We start from the raw sequence: 22,598 nt of genomic DNA, 5'->3' as shown, positions 1-22,598 counted from the left end.
TTTGCTTAATTATGATCTCAATAACTTGAAATTTTGGATTCATTTATTTGGTATTATTACTATTTCCAAGTCGACAGTCCTCAGCCTGTAAACATGCGAAGGAATATGTGCGTACTTAGCCAGTAAGCCATCTAACAGCGGAAACCGAGAAACAACTCGACCAGTACCTAATAACCAGTGGTAATGCGTGGGATACATCACAAATTTAAACAGGAACAAATTCAGCTACAATGGTTAAAATGTTTGTACTTATTACAATAATTGTACTATAAAAATATAAAATAGATCTAGGACAATAATGAATAAAATATTAATTAATATTGAATAAAATAATATAAAATTGAATCTAGTATTCATTATAGGTAGGTACTTGTAAAATTTTTACAAATTATAAAATGTTGGTAGATTTATATTAATATTACAATAATTTTCAAATCATCATAGCTCCATATTTTCCTAACCTATATTATTCTTGGTTCATAATATTTAATAATTTGGAAACTACTCATTCGAATTTTGATTTAGATTCATTTTTAAAAAAATTACCTACCGAATAATTAAAAAAAATATGGAGGTTATCATTTGAAAAGCAGAAGTTTTTTTCTACATGGCACTTATTAAATGGTTAAAAATGAATATTAAGTACTTACCTACCTATTCAAAAATTTGGTCTATGATTATATTTAGGGCTCGGATGTTTATGCACTTAAAACTACTGTAATATGCATGCATTTATGCACTAAAAAATTACGATATATGCAATCAAAATTGAAAATATGCTCTAAAAATAAAAAAAATATGTATTTTAAGTGAATAAAAACATTAAAATATGCACAAAAATGTTTTATTATAATTTATAAAACAAAAATATTATATTTTTATTACCTAGAAGTATTTTTTTTATTATTTTTTTTACTACAATTTAAAATACATTTTTTAAATTTAGATAGCGTTTTGTTTACTTTAATTTAAATTATTTTATTATTGCTATATGCCTATATAAGTTATCTAAATATCTAATAAAGTACCGTAGTTCCGAATCAACACGGTAATAGTGGATTATAAATATTTATATTTTACGTCAATACGTGGTAGATTGTACTTACCAGTTACCACCTATAAAACTTTTATATACAAATTGTGGAATTAATTGTGTAGTTCGTTAATTAAAATTGTTTTTTTTTAAAAAATGTACCTACTGAAATAAGCCTTTTTTTTGAAATCCCAAAATATGCAATTAAATTAAAAAAATCATTAAATATGCAAAAATATGCAAAGTAAAAATAGTATTATTCAATTCAGTAGAACATGAATTAAATTTGTATCCAGGTTAGCAATAAATTGGACAAATAGACAAAAATATGCAATCTCATAAACATTCGAGCCCTAATTATATTTAAAAATTTCAAAAATAAAATTTTGAATAACCGTATTAAAGAAAAAAGGGGGTGGGTATGTTAAATGACTTAAATGTTTCCCCACTGTTCTTATTTCTTACAAAATAAAACTGCATGAAGTAGATTTTTGTTTGAGATGTCCGTAAATATAATTGTTTGAAATATTTGTCTGAACATTTTGATGTGATAAATAATAAATGCTTAACTTTCGACACATAATATAAATTAGCCAATAAAGTTATATTTATTTGTTGTTTCAAGACGAGTGGTGAAAATTATTTTTCCCTTGTGTATTTTTATTGCATAACTCCGTTTCTATAAACTGCAATAGACTGTTAACCAAAAATCAGACGATAAAACATAAACGTTTTCTGAAAAATATTTTGTACTTTACCAAATAATATAATATTAATGGTTGGATGCTATGGTAAAATAAAATATAGTTTTACAAATAAAATAAATACTTGGAAATTTAAAAAAAATTACCTATAGGTAAGAATTATGTAAGAATATTAAGTGTAATCAGAGTAATCAATAACAGTATTGATAGTAATTGTTTTAAATTAATAATAGGTATTAGGTATATATTGTGTAAATTACCAAAACTATTTTCAAAGAATATATTCTATTTTATTTTACTTAAAAAAATTGCGTACAAATATAAATGAAAATAAAATAATATATACTTTTTTGTAGCGCACCTAACTGTTTTGTCGATTGTAACTTGTTAAAATTGTGTTACTTAAAATTATGAAAATAAAACTAAAAAAAATGTATGATAATAATAGTATAATACCATCGTACATTTTAATAAAGTTATATTTTTTTTTGTCTTTCCTCAGCAACACGAGTGTAATACGTGCAGTGTAATAAGTTTAATTATTATTTACTTTTTGATTATTTTTCCGTATTTTAGCATTATTGGAAAAAGCTCGTGCACTACAACATTTTGAAATTATTAATGCAACGTTGCATGATAGGATCTATTTCCCCTGTTTTTGGGGTAGACGCTAGAAAAATGATTCAATCCATTAACCGATTTAGTTCGGCTTTTTGCAGCTTATCTCAATACGTTTCATTAATCATGTCACTGCAATGTTTAACTGACCCAGTTATTTTTTATTTCCAGAAAATAAAAGTTGTACGAAATTACACCGAACACGTCGTCGTGCACAAGTTTAAATACCACGAAGGCTAAAAAACATTTAGTATGCGTTTCTCGAAGCGAATATTCGACGTATTATGCTATAGATTTTTATGATACCCTAGGAAACTTGACGGGCACTTACAAAAGGGACGAAACATTTTCATGCATACACAAGCGATACGCAGCAAGTCTGAATTTCTTTGACAGTAATGCGTTCTCAAATGTACATCTGAGAGTGTTCAGATGGTTTTTTTTCACCAAAACTTATATTTTTGAATTAATATTCATACATTATTCATAATACCAAAAATATACACAGTTCTTTGGTCCAATGCTATAGCGAGAAATCGCTCAGATCAAGTTGGTTATCTTACTAAAGTTATTCCATTATAAATTAAATATTTGTTATTGTATAGGTACAATTATTAAGTACTAACTAATAAGTATTAAGTTTCATTATTATTATTAAGTATAAAACCGTAAAGGTAGTAAGGCGTAGCATATATCTATTATATATTATATAATAACAATATTTTAATTATTAAAATTAATTCTCTTCAATTTTTTTAAAAATAATATTCAATAGCATTAATCATTTCTTAATAATGTTTATTAATGGTTTTACAGTTTTGTTATGAAATATTTACTATTAAAACTAACCGCATTTGGCGCATTTTTTACTAGGTACTTGTGAATAATGATACAGGCGTAGTTTTCCCTACCTATTCTTATTGGAAAAAGTGCTGGGAATAATTATGACAAGGCTTGATATGAAGATTATTATGCCTTCAGTTAGACTTGTATATTATGATATAGTTGGAGGCGTTTCAATGAAAATCGTAACGAACCATTTTCGTTGAAATAATTCCAGTAGGTTTTCGCCAAAGTTTGTTGAAAACTTATTCGTATGGTTTCACTTAGATTTGGTGATGAAATGCATTAATTTTTTTTATTGTGTTTCTGATTGGACTAATCTTAAACAACTTTGAGGTTTGATTAAATTCGTTCGTTTTGATTTTTTGAGAGCACGTCTTAAACCGTATGTCTGTACGATCTATCAGTATAGCAGACGGCTGTGATGTGTTGACATTTGGATGTCGCGACGTGGATTAGGACTTAAAACAATAATAATAATAATTGTAAATGTAAACGATCCTACAAACCGATTCCAAAGGGACGGTCGGGGACAATAGAGAAATTTTGCCACCACCACCTCCAACATCACCACCACCACCGTCAACATTATTACTATTATTATTATTATTATTATTATTATTATTATTATTATTACCCAGTTGGAAACGGGAGTGTAAATTGATGGCAGCAACAGTAGTAGTAAATACATATACACATTATACTATATGCGCAATATACATGTATATAACACATAACAATGGTATCATCCCGGTTTTGTGCTTTAAAATAATATGCTCAAACGCTATTCATGATGTATACCTATATATATACATATATTACGCGCACATATACATTTATATGTGTAGTATATAGACATATATACACACATATTATATGGAATATAATATACATATAATATTATGGAACAGTGTGTAGTCGTCGAACAACGATGTAATAATTAAACATTTTGCAGAACTGCAGAAGTGTGCGTATTAATAACTTTGGAATTTCCTTTCACGTTGTAATATGGTTTTGCAATAGTAAGAATATAATAATAATAATAATATGATGATGATGATGATTATTATTATTATTATTGTAGGCTTGGTGGGTTTCAGGGGACAGGGTGCTGGTTGCAGTATAATTGGTGTTAGTAGTTTATGCACTTTTTAAACAATAATAATACGATATCAGGTACTGTACCTAACCTGAGGTACATATTAATTCGCTTACGTTGTTAGAATATTGATCTAACCGTTTAGTTCATGAGCGTAGCAAGGAATATATTGGTTTTTTTTTAAAGAACTGATTTTTTTTTTTAATATGGTTTGTCATCTCGTATTGGAGTAAATAGGTTGCTGTTTTCTTCAACTTTAGGGGGTTGGTTTCTGGTACCAAATTCAATCTAGTGGGTACGTTGTAGGAAACAGTGGGGGAGGGATGGGGGTTAAAAGTAGGAAAATCCTAATAAATACTTTTCAGAAAATCATCAAAAAACAATAGGAAAACGGGAATAACCAGTTTTCAACTATAGTACCTAACAATTTTCGTTTGTTATTGTTGTAACTCAGAAAGAAATAACCGTAAAATTAATATTTTTACCAAGTATATTTTATATTCACTAAATATTTGCTGACTCGTTCGTCTTATATGTTCAGAATTATTTTTCGTATAGTTGGTTTATGATTTATCTTTAAATTAGAATTACAATGAGTGTCACGGACGAGGTACACTAAAATTCTATAACTATTATGCAGCAAAAGCGAAATCCCTGTTTTTTTTTTTTTATTAAAAAAAAAATTTTACTTACTAGTGACATATGTGAGTTTTGTCTTAATACCGGTGTGGAATAACGGCGCGTCCGCTGAGACTTCGCATTTATAATATCCCGTCAATTCCCTTTGGACGTTCACAATGGTTACTTTGTTCTCGTCGGATTCTTGTACCTAAATACAAAATTACATTTCATCAAATTGGCCAATTTAAACTTTTAATCTGTAATTTGTATACGTCATATATAATGCATTGTGTCATAGTGTATAGATTTAATTACTACATTAAAATATTAAAATGTTCACCATGTGTAACATCCCAATAATAAATATTAATGTTTTTTTAAAGATTTAATTAAGTAAATAATTATCTATAAGAAAGGTTTTTAAAAAAATTTAGAGTTTTTGAAATAATGATTAAATGTTAATTTAATTTAATTAAATCTTACTTTAAATGGATCATTCGGTATAGATGTTTATACCTATAGGAACTAACTATAGTATGTTCAGCGTGTTCTTTAATATACAATTAAATTATTTTTGCAATATTAAACTTTTACATTTTTTTTAATGACAAAGCATATCAATTTTGGTTAAATATAGTTAAAACATTAGTTAAGTGTCAATTTAATTATGGTAGTACAGAATACAATTTAAAACAATGAGCATAAGAATTATTTTAGTTGAGTATTAAGCTTTTTGATTTTCTATTTAATATAATTTATACAGGTCAAAGCCACATTATTCATATGCTTAAAATTTAAAAAAAAATAAAAGTAATATTAGTTATTTATAATTATGAAGTATAGTTATTAGCTTAGTTTATACAGTATATCAATATACGATTACATGATTAATATTAAGTAGAGGAGCACGGGCAAAGTGAATAATGTCAATAACACTTAAAATATAACAATACGATTATTGTGTACAGTAAGTCAGTGATATAACACTGTAAGCATATCAACACAAGCGTAAATACGGATCACCTTTATCATACGTAAGAAGACATCGCACCCGCAAGTGTTGCCTTAGTCTTATAAAGTACTACATACCATGGTTGCTTTCAGAATTTCCAATGTGGTGTTTAATGGTTTTAATTTAATAGAGAATTTACCTATTATAAAACCTAAAGGTACCCAAGAATGTGTTTTTTTCTGTCAATTTTTTTTTTTATATTTTAATATTAAAGCGAGATATTAGCATTTTGTTCAAATTTGATATTTCACATACTCGTATCTCGCTTAAAAATATGAAATATCGATAAAACAGATAATATTCTTACTTTAAGGCTTAAATAGTGATAATGGGCCAATTCACTATAATATTATAACTAACAACACAAAATTGGCAATGTTAAACACAAATTTTCAACGTTGAACGTTTGTAAGACAGCGAGATACAAAACTCGGGTGTGGTAAGTAGGTGGTAATCTCTTAGACACGACTTAAAAAGTGATAAGAAGATTTAATTAAATCTAGTTGTATAAGTAAAACAAACCAAGTTTTAAATCTATTAATTCATTAGTGATGGAATTTCTTAACTTGTATACTTATAACTTATTATTTTAAAAAAAATTACTGGAATGAGAAATATACCTTTTTATAAGGAGCTTGATATTTTGCTGTGACTTAACAAATATAAATTATTTTTATCCAAAAAAAAAAAAAAAATCCAGACTAAGTGCAGCATTAATATAATATTATGAATAATATAAAATATTTAAATATATCAATATTTATGATTTTTGTAAACTTAAATTTGTTCATACTTATTTTGAGTTAATAATAATATATTAAATATTTAGATGGAAAGTTTAAGTATTTATTTGGTTGTTTAACGTAATTCACTTTTCCTACTGTCAGTATATTTTTAATTATTTTGTTATAAACTATATTGGTATCTAGTTATAATAATTATAAATACAAATGTAATAGTAATAACATGTTAAAACTGCCAATAAAAAAAAATTGTGGTGCAATAAAGTTTATTATACTTATATAATATTCACTTAAATTGTTTTCACTTTGCCTGGTGGGTACGCAAGGAAAAGTAACTAATGTGTTACATTTTAAAATATTCTTATTTAATTTTCCAAAGTCGAAGCATACCATTTTTACAACTCTTTTAAAGTACCTACCTAAATATGAAAATAAAAGTTATTTGTGTAAAATATTAGTACCTATCATATTTTGACAACTTAAATTAACCTTTTTCTCTTTGCCCAGGTCTCCTATACCTACAATTGAATAATACCGCTACATCTGAACAAAAAAACTTTGTTATTTAATAAAAAATATTTGGAAAATACATTTGAAAAAGTTGTTTTTGTATAAGTTTACTGAGTTGAGTTTAAAAATCCATATTTGTGATTTTGTTATGCTTTCTTTGCTCATAATATTTTGGTATAGTTTTTGAGGTCAATAATCAATATCATATCAGCAATCAATATAATTGTTAGTAATTTCACTCGATTTTTGGAGAAAGAACGAAGTCGTACAGTGTATGTGCACACTATCTTATGATCAAATTTGAGTTAAATTATCAGGATATCTAACATAAAAATTTAAATCTAAGAACAGGCAGTTTGGAAATGCAAAATTACGAAAGGTCTTGGAACCTTACTACATTAATACAGCCATTAATTTTTTTTTCATAACAACACCGTTGAAATAAAGTTTTTTATAGGTACTCTATTTTTTAAGTTGTTTCTAGTGTATGGTCTATAACAGTGTACCTAACCTATTATACCTATTATACTTAAAAATTTCTTGTAATATTCAATATTACGAGCTGGAATTTCATAATACTATTTATTTAATGTTAATAATATAAAAGTAGGTATAAATGGTTGGATTAAGATAAAAATAAACTGAATTACTGTTACATAATTTATTGAGGTCATTAAATAAATGATTGTATGCATAAAGTACATAGTATTTTTTTTTAAATAATACAAATTAGGTACAACAAAAAAACGTTATCACAATAATCTATACAGTTTCTGAAGGAGTTTTAAATATTTAAATAGGTTAATGGAAAATTTACTTTTACATCTATATGTGCAGAAAAACTAAGTGGTCTAAAGCTTTGATTCAATGGATTGCTTCAATAATTCTTTCTTTTTTTTTTGTTTACTGAAAGTGCTTATGCAAATTACACGGGAATTCAAACAATGTTATTGCGGCATAGCTACATATCACGTTATAGGGTACATCAGCTGCAGTTCATTTCTAAATAAAGTAAAAAGATTACAAACTTTTCTATTTACTGTTAAAATATTTATATTGGTTTTTACTCAGATATTTAGTGTTTCTATTAAATATTACATTAACATTAGAAACGCGTATTAGTTTTAAAATAAAATAAATATTTTTTAAATTAAAGTTTATCTTAGAGCCAAGAAGTAGATACAAATGTATAAAATATTTTTAAAAATACAAATTATTGACAACTTGGTGTCTAGGTTGTTAACAATTTTTTTTGTAATATTATTAGTATCATTTATTTTGTGTTCATTTTTTCTTTTAGTATGTCATATTACGTAGGCAAATAGGCCTACTTAATAATTATTATATAGATTTTGTCAATTAAATATGTTATGGATTACTTAAAAAAATGTAAATCATTATTTCAATGTATCATTTTTATTCTAGGAATAGTGTATAATACTATAATAGTAATAGATAATGTAACTAATAGATAATTATAGTGTAATAATGTAATAATACATTAATATAGTATTAAAATATTATTTAACTAATAAGATCATAAATAAATTAAATATTTACCACGCATTGAATACCAATTTTAGTAATGTCAACATTGCCTAACCTAATTAGTCGTTGTTGTAATCATATAATTATGATAAGACCTATTTACTATATTACAATGTAATAAAAATAATACGATATAAATGATATATATCTATAATCTATATATTATATATAATGTTCGATTACTACAATGACGCGGTCGAAAAAGGATAATATATGAGTTTTTTCCACTACAATGGTTACAGCATACAGAAGGATAGTAAATGAATAACAAGAAATGCATCTCACTTTGAAAGTTTAAAATAATCAACGATGATAAACACAATTTCAGCCAGACAAAACCGAAACAAGTCAGAAACTAGTTCAACCAATGGAACCAAACTGTAGTTTAGGTGTTCAAGAAAGAGAGCCAAGAACAAGGGAAACGATTTATACAACTATAGTAATGATTTTATTGTATACTTAACATTTTGTTATTAATTACTATTGTAAAAATAACTAATAATAACAAGACCACCGGGGAAAGATGTATTGTTATGATAGTGTAATAGATAGATAGTTACGTTCGATTATTACAATAGTCAATATTGTCAATAATGATTAGGTACCCAGTCATTATACTGAGAATGACTGATTGCTGACACTGAAGATATAATGTATCAAGTGTATATAATGTATAAAGTTGATATATATTTTTTTGTATAATTTAAAATTGTTTTGACTATAGGTAGTTTTATTATTAATATATTGTTTTTTTAATACTGCATGATAAATTATAATGATATATACTCGTATTATTATTTATTACTATTATGATTTAAGATTTGTCATCAATAATTGCAATATTTTTTTATTCTTGTACATCAAATTTTTTACAATATAATTTATTACAAATTCACAACAATAACACTTACAGAATATTATTAGCCCTATTTTTGAATTTAAATTAAACACGAAATGGGTTTTCAGAAACGATACATGAATCAATACAAGTGAAAGGAAAAAAACAATCTAATAAAGAGTTCAATCGTCAAAAATCAAATGAAATATAAAACTGGCTCTATTCATCGTACATATAGTCCAACAGAACGGAGCTACATAAAACTTTTACTTGATTCGATATAGAAGTTGTTGAACACTATAGACCATAATCCCTTCCTTTTGTATTTTATTAGATCACATTTATCAATAGTGCTCTCTTTCTCTCTATAATATTTTCCCTTTGTAGTTTTTATCAATGATTATGGCTGAAAACTAGTTGTGAAAACGAATCGTAAATCTCATCACAATACAATATATTATTACCCATACAATTCGACTGAATTAATAGTATTTATGAATTTGTATTCGTATTTTTTTACAGAGGTCAGTTATAGTAACGCTGCGAAGTTTGTACCTACAAGTAAATAAATAATAATTTAATACTGTTGCTGAAACGGCAATATACATTTTTAATTACCTATCGGTCGGTTAAAACTAAAATTAAAAATTTGTTGTTATAACCGACGTCCGTCCGGTAGGCGACCTACCACAAGCAATTGTATACCTTTGAATACACCTTTGTATGACGTGATCATGCATGCACGATTCACGAGTATAAAACCTTACACGTAAATACAATACTGTTCATTATTATTTTCTTTTCTAAATAGGTACCGTACATAAAATATTAAAATAATTAATCACTCGTTATATTTGTTATGCACGTGTGTATACACAAAACAAATGGCACAGAAATTCATATTTGGCATTAGTTCAATAATAAATGTAAAAACCTGGCATTGTAATGTAAGACTATAGAAGTTATTTTAATGAACCAGTACGTGCACAAATATAATTAAAACTAAACCGCAAACTTGCCCTGGTATTATATAAAATCAAAAGTAATGTCCCCATATGTCTACATGGCGTTATCGATTAATTTATTCGTCTGTAATGTGTATAACCCACCAATTGATGTAGTCAAAATAAATATTTAATAATGTTTTTTTGGAATTCATTATTATGATTAGAATTGACAGTGATTAAAAACATATATTTTAAACCTAATTGCTTAATGCGAGATAAAAGAACAGGGACAATCACTCTGCTGAGTAGTAGAATAATATTTCGATTGTAGGTACCTCATCGTTGAGTAAGTCACTTTAATGGATGTATTAAGTTTGAACTTAATGATAATTCGTTGCATTTATCCAGGGCTTATTAAGTGGGAACAAATTCCTGGGGGGGGGGACAATGTCTCCATATAGTTTTAAGGGTTCCATTTATAATTTTATGCATAATGTCTAATGTATTTGTAATGTATAAACAGTGATTGTGTAAGCATACTTATCCCACTTTTACCCTGAATAATGTTCCAATTTGTAATTTATTTGATGTAAGATTTAAATCACAAATAAAAATATATTTTTAAAGGGAATCCGCCGTCAGAGGTAGGGGTAATATTTAATAATATTATACTTATATATTATTACTTAGTAATATTTAGACTGACAGACCTTCTTCAATCAGAATCGTTTTTTGTTCGCAATGATTTATCATTGAGATCAAATTTATCACAATATACATTACATAGTGACTTACACTCAATGAGAACTGACAAGGTACACTTGACAGCTACTGTACATCCACTGTTGTTAGGTTGATTATCGAGACTTACTTTACGTATTAGTTTCCTGGCTATTAACAGGTTTGTACTAGTTGATTCCCCTATTGTTGTACATTATTAATATAATAAATTTATATGATAATACGTTGAATGAACAATTCAACCTATTAGCGTTACCTATCCAAGAGACAGACATCATGTGGAGGTTGGCTGACAAATCGCTAAAAAACGTTCTTCTTTTTAGTTTTTTCATATTTTGAAAATCATTGTGGAACATCATACAATATTTTTATTTTAAATATTTTGGGTATTCATTGCCAAATATTTTGTAAAAAAGTAAATCATAGTAAACAACAATTAGTGAATTGCATTTTAGTTTGCACTAGGTAAAAAAGTTAAACACATTGTTTTTAAAAGCTGATATCTGGTGATGAGATTACCAGTATACTTGTTAATTACCTCTCTCATAAAATTTATTTTTCTCGGATTAAAATACCTGTTATTTTCATTACTGATATACAACAATAAGGGAATCAACTCGTACACAGCCTGTACATCAGAACGGTTACCTACTTTCCCCACTTATAATTTTATATTTCAAAGCAGAATATATTTTGGAGTTTTTTTTATAAATGCAAATATAGAATATGGAAATTTTTAACTAATCAACTAATGTAATAAATCTATACAATTATTATTTAAGTAATTTACTTAATAAATTATATAATATAAAGTTCCTCGATATACGAAACTATGAAAGTAATTTCGATTTCTAAAATAAATAATTTAATACACTTATAGTATTGAAAAAAATATGAGTAAAAAGTAATAAAAAAAAAATCAAATTTCTGAAAATGATTAAAAAATTCAAAATATAGTTAGCTCAAAATCAATTGACATTTTAAACTCTTGAACTTACTATACTGGACCATTTGAATGAAATTATTTTAAACCGACAACCGTTAACCTATTCGATTTTCAGTTGAATACGGTATAATGGGTACAGTATAGAAGGGGGTTAAAATCATTTATTCTTACTCACATTAACTATAATCCCAGGCATTGGAAAAACACGGGTGGGAGGCGATTCTTTTGGCACGTATCGATAGAATTCTTGATCCCTCAGATACCATTTTATTGAATACAGTGCCGTATTTTCCAAATCGTATGTACAGTTCATTCGCAGTATGGATCCAGATCGTACTGCCACTGGGACGTGGATTTTCAAGTCCCTTAAGCCAACACATTCTGTAAGTCAATAAAAACAATAATATACTACAATGTACACTTGCAAACAAAAGTTACTATTATCCTCAAAAGTTAAAAGTAATTTAAAATAAATATATTATTATTATTACTTCTATCTTTACTGTACACCTATACGAAACAAAGGTACCTATATGCACTGCACAGGGACGAGGAGGTTTGAAACTACCTCTCCCCTTTGAGTTTCTTTCGCTGTGAACGTCTTTGTATAGTAAAAATGGCGGGGATTGCACAAGAACCAATATAAATCCCACCATTATTGTCACATGCAATTTGCAATATCGTGTGTTTTATATACAATATTGAATATAAATTTATACACATTCATAATATGTATAATATAATGACAATATTTCATATTTCAAAACAATGACACTTTACTGATGTGATCAGACTTAATTTTACGAGCGAACCCAATCATAGCTTAATTTAATATTTGCTTATGTGCTATAATAGTGGATCCTATTACTGCTGTTTTTTTTATTTTGAATACAATATTAGTGGATATAATATATAGGCACTTAATATGAAACGTATAATTTTCAAATAAAATGTTGAAATTTATTAGTTTTAGCGAATTTTCTGTTGGGCATACAAATGATGTAGACACTAAGTATCATATTATCATATTAAACTGTAATTTTAAATTTTAATAAGATGTATTGTCCATTGACTTCTATGATTATTGTGTACTTGAATTTTAGTATTGTGGTTAATTTATCTTTCACACCATTTAAAAATTATGTGTAAGATTTCTTAACTTACACGGTTTGGATCGGAACAATGGCATAGATATATTTGAATGAAATTAGTGATCATAATATTACATGGACACAATCGTTTAAATAAAAAAATATTCCGTGTTTGTGATTAATAAAATACTTTGTAAAAATATAATTTTATCTAAAAATTATGCACGCGGGTTAATTAAATACAACAGACACACACACGTAGATTATATAGCGTAAAATATGTGTATTTAATATGACAACAGCTCGAAAAACCTTTATATTCCGATGCCTATTGTTTTGCGTTGGGACGAAAGTGATTTATAGTTTCGAGATTTATCGTCTATATAGGGTTTCCGATTCATTTTTCCAGGTGTTGGTTTTTAATTTTATGAGCGCCGCCACCACCGTGGCATGGCGGTTTGTTCCCATCACACTACCTACCTAGGTATATATAACGGTTGATTTTAACTGCGTTTGACAACCACACAGAAATATATCGGCTTTCGCGTGAGGCCAAGTTTTGCGTTGTATTCGGGGACGTGTGTATAGGTACTATTAGTAAAGAATGATTTTGGTTTTTTTCATTTATATATTTTCTAAAGCTCTGCATGGCCTTGGCATAGCCCGATGAATTATTACGTTGCGCCAACACGGTATAAATCATCCGGTTGTAAATAATAATTTATACAAACACATAATAATATACGCCACCGCACCACCTTGTGGTGTAATTATCATAATAAAACGCGGCGACGGATAAAGACTGCGGAAGAAAACAACCCCCTGCAGGGGTGTGGTATATACTATCTGGTATACGCATAGGACCACGTTAGCCACCACCACCACCACCGCCATCGGTACACCGGATAACTGGTGTCAGACATATTATATGGTGAACCGTTTTGCGACTTTCGTATGACGTCATATAATACTTACGAACAGTTGGGGTGGAACGATATGTGCAGTGCCTTTTTTTCTTCTATATATTATATACATAACATAGGTATGACGTATATTATATATATATATTATATACATGTGGGTGGATGGTCACACAAGTGCATCCGGAAAAAAACGATATCATTTCCGATATAAATTTCATAAATTTGAGCCAAAATATAATTTATTGTACCTATAGTGAGTATGACGTTAATAATAATATCTTTCCAACTATCATACTGCAACTGCAGCAGTAATTTGATTGCCATCTCGTAACAATTTAATGGGAAATATAATATAACACATTTACACATATATAGATGATTATTATATTATTTGTGCTCATTTCCATTTTGAAATGGGTTTTTCTCGAAACCCCGCGTTCGTTCGAGGTTCTTTGTTATACTGCTACTGACACGGCATTTTTCCGATTAGTGCATTTCCCTATGCACTATAGGGGGTGATTCACCGGTCATGATCATCACGAATTTTACTTTTGACAATAATTTATTTATTTAAAATCTGATTTTTAGATTTCTTAAGAATTATTCTTTTATGACCATATTTTTAAACACCTACATACTTGGACTTTTTCACGCCATTAATGAAGTGTGGGAATACAAACTTCTTTTTTTCAAATTAGAAGTACCCTTTTTTACTATAATTTATCAAGCAACTGATTTTTTTTGTTAATGTTGATGTACCTTATTTGAAATTTGAACGAATACGTTATGTAATAAGGATACTATAAGAATGAGACTATGGAAAATAGACCATAATAATAGGTTGGGACATATGGATATAATATTATGATGATTTTAAAATATAGAATTTTAAAATTATAGTACTTATGTGAAAAATGTGTGACCTATAATTTTTCAAAATTGTTCGAGTAAAATATGTAATAGGTACTATATAAATAGAATATAATATATTACATATTATATATTTAATATATTTTACGTTTTATATTTAACGTTGAACCATAATAATTCAGGAGTCAGGACTATTATATTATATATTTAATATATTCTACACTTTATATTTAACGTTGAACCATAATAATTCAGGACTATTATCTCTAGCACACAACTCCACAACGCTTAATAACTGAGAAACTACTCGTTGAAATTTCGATTTAGATGCGTCGAAAAAAATCATCCAAGTAACAATTTACAGAAAAAAAGGCGGTTTTCATTTTAAAAAAGAAGTTTGTATCACTACTAGATTCTTCTTGAATGGTTTGAAAAAAAGTATTGCTAAATAACATGATGTTTAAGTAAAATTAAAAGTCCAAAAATCATTATTTTAATAAAAACATTGTCAAACGATACATATCTGGGCGTGAGCATGATCACTCTATATTTGTGACTATGTGTTATTGTTATACCTGGGTAATTGTCTAGCTCAACCAGAGAGTAAGAGAGATTAAAGATTATATTTTATAATCAAATATTTCAGTCATAATCATTTGATGTTTTATTCAATGCTATTTTGGCAATTTTATTATTATAAATGGATACAATATATAATATATATTATATAGGTAAATCAGTAGCGTATACAAGAGAGGTCGGTTCCCCAATATATATTTATATTTTTTGAAGAAATGGTATGAAATGTTTTTTAGATAAAGTCTAAATTTATAATACTATGTTGTGGCTTATAAAAAAATTACGCATTGTGTTTTTATGCACCGATTAGGCATGCACACAAACGAAAAAAATCGATGGGGGGGGGGTTGAACCCCCAAAACTTCCCCCTGTACACGTGCCTGGCACCGGTATTAGTGCACTGGTAATTCGAGTTACCACTCTCTGGCCTAAATTATTGTCACCGTATATTATAATACATACCTAAATGATGGCCGCAAATGAACGGGTTTACTCTCGGTTTTTTGTTTTCGTTGTTTGTCTTCGAAAAAATAAATGTCTCTACTCGAGTAGTGAAAACAACGTTTTATACCAAACGTCTTAAACGGACCATCAAGTCCACACTCCATATCACCAGAGACCCACAGCTGTTTAACTGCTCATTATATTATTATTATCTCATTTTGACTTAATATACTATTGTGTTTCACTGTCGTAATAATAATTTCATAAATATATTTTGGGAAAATGAGGTTTGTATTTTGCGTCCATAATATTATAGTATCTTAATACCGGATACTCTCCGACGTTAAAATGTTCTATTTAGATGTACCTATCCACTATTCAGAGGGTTCCTTTCGTAAAAAGTTTGCAGCTTGTTCCTAAAAAAACGTCCACTATTTGGAGGTGTTCGCTTTTTAGAGCCTTAGAGGTGTACGTAAGAGGAGGTCTTACTGCATTATCTACGTATTGTGCGTAAGTACTTAAATATCAATGCACTGCATTGATTTTTTTTTTAATGATTTTTTTATGAAAATTAAGCGTTGCGTATTAAAATTAATTACGCAATGCTTATTTTTTTTAATTTTATATTTTTATAGTGAAAAGAATAAATACTTAAACGAGATAATCGTGAAAATAAAGAAAGATTTATTTATTTTGTAAAAATCGGCTTGAAAAATGTACATTTTAATAAATCGTTTATTATATTAACCTGTTTTGCTTATCCAAAAAGTTTGCCTCATTAGGCTGATTAGGGTTGCAGAGATCCTAACTTAATGATTTTATAAAGAGTATCAAGAGAGAAATTATAATAATATAGGCGTATTTTAATGGTCCAAATGTTTTTTTAATTGATTAATACAAAAGATATTTTATTCGTTTATGCTTTAATATTATGCTGAACGTATCTTATAGAAATTATTCAATGTCAAAATGATTCGCGTACCTATCTAATAATAATAATACATAGGTATTATGGCATATTATTTAATATTTTCAATACGTATACATTTCGTCTGTATGTATACAATATCTTAACAAAAACAATACGTTTAAAAAAACTTCAAAAAAAAAAATTCAAGTTAGAAAATTTGTGATATCGAAAAAGGGCTAAGTAATTTCTTAAATTCATTAGTATTTAAATTGTTTATAATAGTTTGTATAGGTATTTGATGAAGTGTGAGTCAGTGCGTTACCTCCACTACCGAGCTTTGAAGATTTTCAAGAAGAAAAATTCGATACCTTTCGTTATGGAATAGTTACGCATCGATAGGAATAGTTACGTACCGATTCGTACCCAAGTCTGAATCCGATACGGGTCGGGTACGTTTCGCTTGAATATTGTACGCGTGAAACTTATTGAACGCTCTTGAACTCCAATTTATTCTTAGAAAATTTCGTTTGGTTGCTTAATATTTCCGATTGCAACCAACCGCGACTAGATGCGGAAATTATTATGCATGGGACTGAGATTACAGTCCGGTTGGGATAAGAAATTTGGTCGGCGCATACCACATAAAAGACTAAAAAGTGACTTAATAGTACTTGAACATTTTTGGTTGTAACTTTTCAGCCATCCAACCAATCCGCTCGCGAGTTTCCCCGTTGACATCTGCACAATATTTGTGATCGATTGATACCTCGTGTGACCTTATGTGTTCAGCCGTTTGCCTTATAGAGCGGATTAGCACAAATATTAACGGGGTTTTTCAATGGTACTACTCTGGCTCGACTTGTTAATATGCGTTAGTGGCTACTCGAATTTTCTTTTTTCTCTACTTAGCTTCACGCCACTGCCGTCACGCTGGATGGATAATAATATATTATAATGAACATTATTGTTGCGATAAAATGTTATCATTTCGCGGAGTATTTGATCAAAAAACGATACCGCAGAAAACAAGTTGTAGCTTTATTTTAACTTTTATTGTTGGTAGGGGTACTTCGAAGTTCAAGAGTATATAGGTACTTTGAATATTATAACTCTTTTAGACAGGATTACGGCACTTTGGAAGGGAAACACAGTTTAGATTATACGCATGCCGCTTACAAAACCATTAGTCTTGAGTTTAAAAATCTTTATAATAATGTAAAATGTTTTTTTTTTTTTTTTTTTTTTTTTTTTTTTAATATTGTCATTATTCCATTTTGTCGTATCTTTCATAATGCATTGTATATTATAGCCCCGGGAAAACAGTAACGATTAAGGTCACGATGCATTTAGATAGGTCGCGCTTACATGAAGCAAAATTGTAGGTACCTAGCAATATTGTTTACAATATTAATAATTATTAAATATTAAAATAATGGTAAATAAACTATATAGGTAAGTATGTTTATGATGGTTAGGTGGTACTGCAGTATGACTACCTATATTTACGAAACAACGGTTGCAAAAGTTTTGGTAGCTATTTCGGCTGACATTGATTGTGTTGTAGTGGCTTATGAATAAATTTATTTGCACTCCATTTTTAAAATGTTAATAAACTGTACGAGCGTCATTTTTGGACGAAAAAAAAAAATAATAAATAGTTGAAAAATGTTTGTTTTGAGGAGAAAAATGGTTCATGCGTGTCGCGTGACTGTATATGTATATTCCAATCAATCCCGCCGTAAATATTTGTAATAACAATTTGGTGATCAATTATTTTTTTTCGCAATAAATTATATTTTGAGTGCGTCACGATACTAACGAGGTGTATTAGTAATTGAGGTTTTTAATTGAATAATTAATACTATTACGAAAGTGCCAGGTGAAACGATAATTTTATTTTTTTGAAAACTGCACAAATATAATATTTTTATTTTTATAATATGACGTTGCTGTACTGTTCCGGAATTTCACGTACCTATGCGTGCTATTGAAGTATTATAGGTTTTGGTTTGTTAATAATTATTCCAATTCAAAGAAAGCATTTACCCCGGATATTGGTACACGATGTAAAGCCACAGCGTACATCGGTATAGTTGTTCATTTACTTACACGATTTGTGGCATCTATTATGGTTTAATTATAAGCTATTATATGTTGTACGATGAGTAATTATTGCAAAGACGATTTTATAATGTTCACCTAATTTGATAGTTCTAAACGAATAATTATTAAATAAAATGATTGTTACTATTTATTGTAACTATCTATTTATTTATTGTACCTAACTATTATATTCTTGATATTTTCATTCTGCAGTTTAATAACTACAATACACGAACATAATACCGGGAGTATTAAAGATTATTTTTTCGAACTTTGAGTCATCGTATTAAACTTTCTTTTGACATAATACAATTTAGCTGTATGATGGGTGGTGATTGTTTGACATAAATATGCCACACAAATGCGTTTTTATTAATTTCGTATGATATAAAAATGTACTTCTGCTGTATAAATATGACAACTTTATAGTCTTCGTGACATACGATCTATCCGTTTGTGAATTTATTATTAAATTGTGTATGACGATACGAAGGTATTGATTTCTAATTATATTCTTATTCCGAATCAAGTTTGATTTTTGGCATATTAAAATAAATAGTTTAGTTTGTACACTTTCTTTGTTCGCGTACATCGTTAGGTCAGAAAATTGCTTACCTGAACGAGAACTGTTCTATTAGATAAATTTTTACTATTTAGATATCGTATACCTACACATTTCAGCGAATTCAACACAAACATTCGGATTTATAAATTTAAAATAATTATTAATACATGTACCTATCGCATAAGATATACTATAATGTTTGTTTTTGGTTTAATGAAACGACATCAATCATTCTCATATCTTATTTTAAATAACAAAGAAATATGTTATATTGTATATAGGTAGTTTAAAGCAGCTGGTCTCAAACTCTCAAACATGCATAATATTTCTTATCGTTTCGTATTATCCATTAATATAAAAATGAAACTATAACACTATATACAATTTAAAACTTAACAACTATATGTTTCTGAAAACAGTTAAAAAATATTTTATATTTATGTTTTTTATTTGAAGAGATTGTTAAAAAATAGTCAGGTATATTTATAGTAATAATTAGGGTATCTTATGCATCTATGTTATAATAATTATTTAATGGGCAGAAAAAAATTGTGAAAATTGCTCGGCTAATTCAATTAGCAGTATATTTTATGAATTGCACTGCAGTCGTACGATTAACTATATATTATATAAACAGCCTTGTATTTTCGATGTTTACATGTCTTAGCAATAATTTACAGTAGGTAACATATAAGTTATGTCATATTTGTTGAGACAATTACGTTTGAAGTCGATGAACAGTGTTGGGAAATATCTAGATAAATCTATCTAGATAAGTTATCTAGATAAAAATTATTTATCTTGTATCTTATCTAGATAAATTTCTACTCAGTTATCTTTATCTTCATCTAGATAAAAGTCTAGTTATCTATGAGTACTTATCTAGATAATTTATTTAAATGAACTAAAAAAAAATTTGAAAAATTAAAATATTTTTTAATATTTTATTTTTACATTTTTCTATTTTTCATCTATTACATAGAAAACACGTTTACTAATATGCATTATAATACCATGATTTTAATATTTATTAATATTCATTGTTAGTCTGGAGTTTTACATCGTAAATGAGAAAACCAAAAAATAGAAATATGTAATGGGCATGTAGTAGGTAAGATTGTAAGAACAACTAATAATAGCAAAAGCAAAAACATCTGTCCCTGCTACCCGCCGGCTGCCACCGAATGATGATGGTCTCATTAGCTGATACCCGTTTCATAGAATTGTGTACAAAGTATGAAAAATAATTATTGTTTTAAACTGACAAAAATAAAACAACATTCATGGATATTGGACTCACAAGCATAATAATATTATAATAATTGTAATTTATAACAATTTAATATTTATATAACCCTATTAGAATTCCCGGTATTTCAGTTATCGCTTAACCGATCTGTACGACCTCTGTCCTCTGCTTTAAAAAATTTTAAATTATGTATTTTTTTTCACCTGTAGACTCAAATAGGTATCCTGAATATTTTCAAAATTAAACATGAAATTATCTCATATTTATCTAGATAAAAATGTACTAATTTTTATCTTTATCTAGATAAAAATGATTACAGTCATCTTTATCTTTATCTAGATAAATTATTAGTTATCTATTCTCAACACTGTCGATGAATACCAACACTTGGCCGAACTATAGAAGTATTCAAGTATAGACTATACTCGTAGATGGGGTCACTGGTGGAATAATTTGGTACAAATTTTTGGTGTTTCCGATGTTTTTACGATACCTAGTGGATAATGGATATTTAACTCTCTCAATAAAATCCGTTATTTGATACTCTGATACAAAGGTGTATGGAAGGTGTCAACATTTTTTTAAAAAAATTGTTCAACAAAATATTATTAACTTAAAATACTCTAGAAAAGGCTAAAATTCTAAATTTAACATAAATAACATAATTAAACAGGTATCTGATATAAATAATTGAATACCTAGACTAATAACATCGTAAATAGCACAGGCATCTTATATTTAAAATATGTAAAACAATATTTTCGCAACACATAAAAATACTTTGGTAGGTACTGCAAGTGATACATGTGTTGCTACACTCCAATTACGTCATTGGAGAGGAACAGAAGATTTTTGCGTTTTGTCTGAAACACGAAACACCTACAAAATTATCTATATAGCTATATAGACGTGTCGGGTTCTTATGGTTACTAAGCTCATTGTATGGATAATGGATTTAAAAAAATATCATCACAGATATACGAGTACGTCAGAAAATAAATCTGCTAGCTAATAGCTAATTCAACCGCTCTATTATAATATCCATTTCTGTAAGTTTCATATTTTTTTTCTTTTATGTCAGTTTTACAGGTAAGTACTTACTTGTTTTACATTGTAATTGTTTCGAAATAAATTTACCTATCTATTTCAATATTTTGTATTTAAATCGCTTATTAAAATATTAACTCAGTAAGTATTATTAAATATTTATGAAGTATACGCATTGTATTTGTAATTGTGTTATAGACTTATCACAATATGCGCAGAAAAACATCATCATTGCTCATATTAAATAATTTATATTTAATATAATATCATATAAATAATAATGATAAGTACCTCCTATATTTATATTGTCGTTATATACTTCTAAGTTCCAAGTATAAGAAAATATTCACACGATTGCATGATAGTATGATACCCATAGGCGTGCACAGACTTTGTTCGCAGAGTATGCGGCTAATAAAATGTGCCCCTCATGATATAAATGCACTTAAAATGATTGAAGATGGCAGGCCTGGATTGCAATGGGGAGGGGGGTATAGCGATGGGGACGAAACCCCAAACCAAATCCCTAAAAATAGTATTGTATTAACTATTATGCATAATATATTGGATCCATTTTTTTCATTTATATACTCCTGGTGCCTAGCATACTTTTT

General features: G+C 27.9%; 1 protein-coding gene across 3 annotated transcripts in view; it reads right to left on the bottom strand.

The window, feature by feature from the left end:
• LOC100575319 overlaps window positions 1-22,598 on the bottom strand; it is an 84,227-nt gene that overhangs the window by 11,355 nt on the left and 50,274 nt on the right. For all 3 annotated transcript variants that reach the window (XM_016807452.2, XM_003246965.4, XM_029487422.1), the window contains exons 3-4: window positions 12,379-12,584; window positions 4,991-5,126 (exon numbers count right to left, since the gene is read on the bottom strand). In XM_016807452.2, coding sequence (XP_016662941.1) covers window positions 4,991-5,126; window positions 12,379-12,584 — 342 coding nt within the window. The remainder of the gene's footprint in view (window positions 1-4,990; window positions 5,127-12,378; window positions 12,585-22,598) is intronic.

Source organism: Acyrthosiphon pisum, chromosome A1 (genome assembly GCF_005508785.2).
Source record: "Acyrthosiphon pisum isolate AL4f chromosome A1, pea_aphid_22Mar2018_4r6ur, whole genome shotgun sequence".
Taxonomy (NCBI): Eukaryota; Metazoa; Arthropoda; class Insecta; order Hemiptera; family Aphididae; genus Acyrthosiphon; species Acyrthosiphon pisum.
This window is presented reverse-complemented; position numbering and strand designations above follow the sequence as displayed.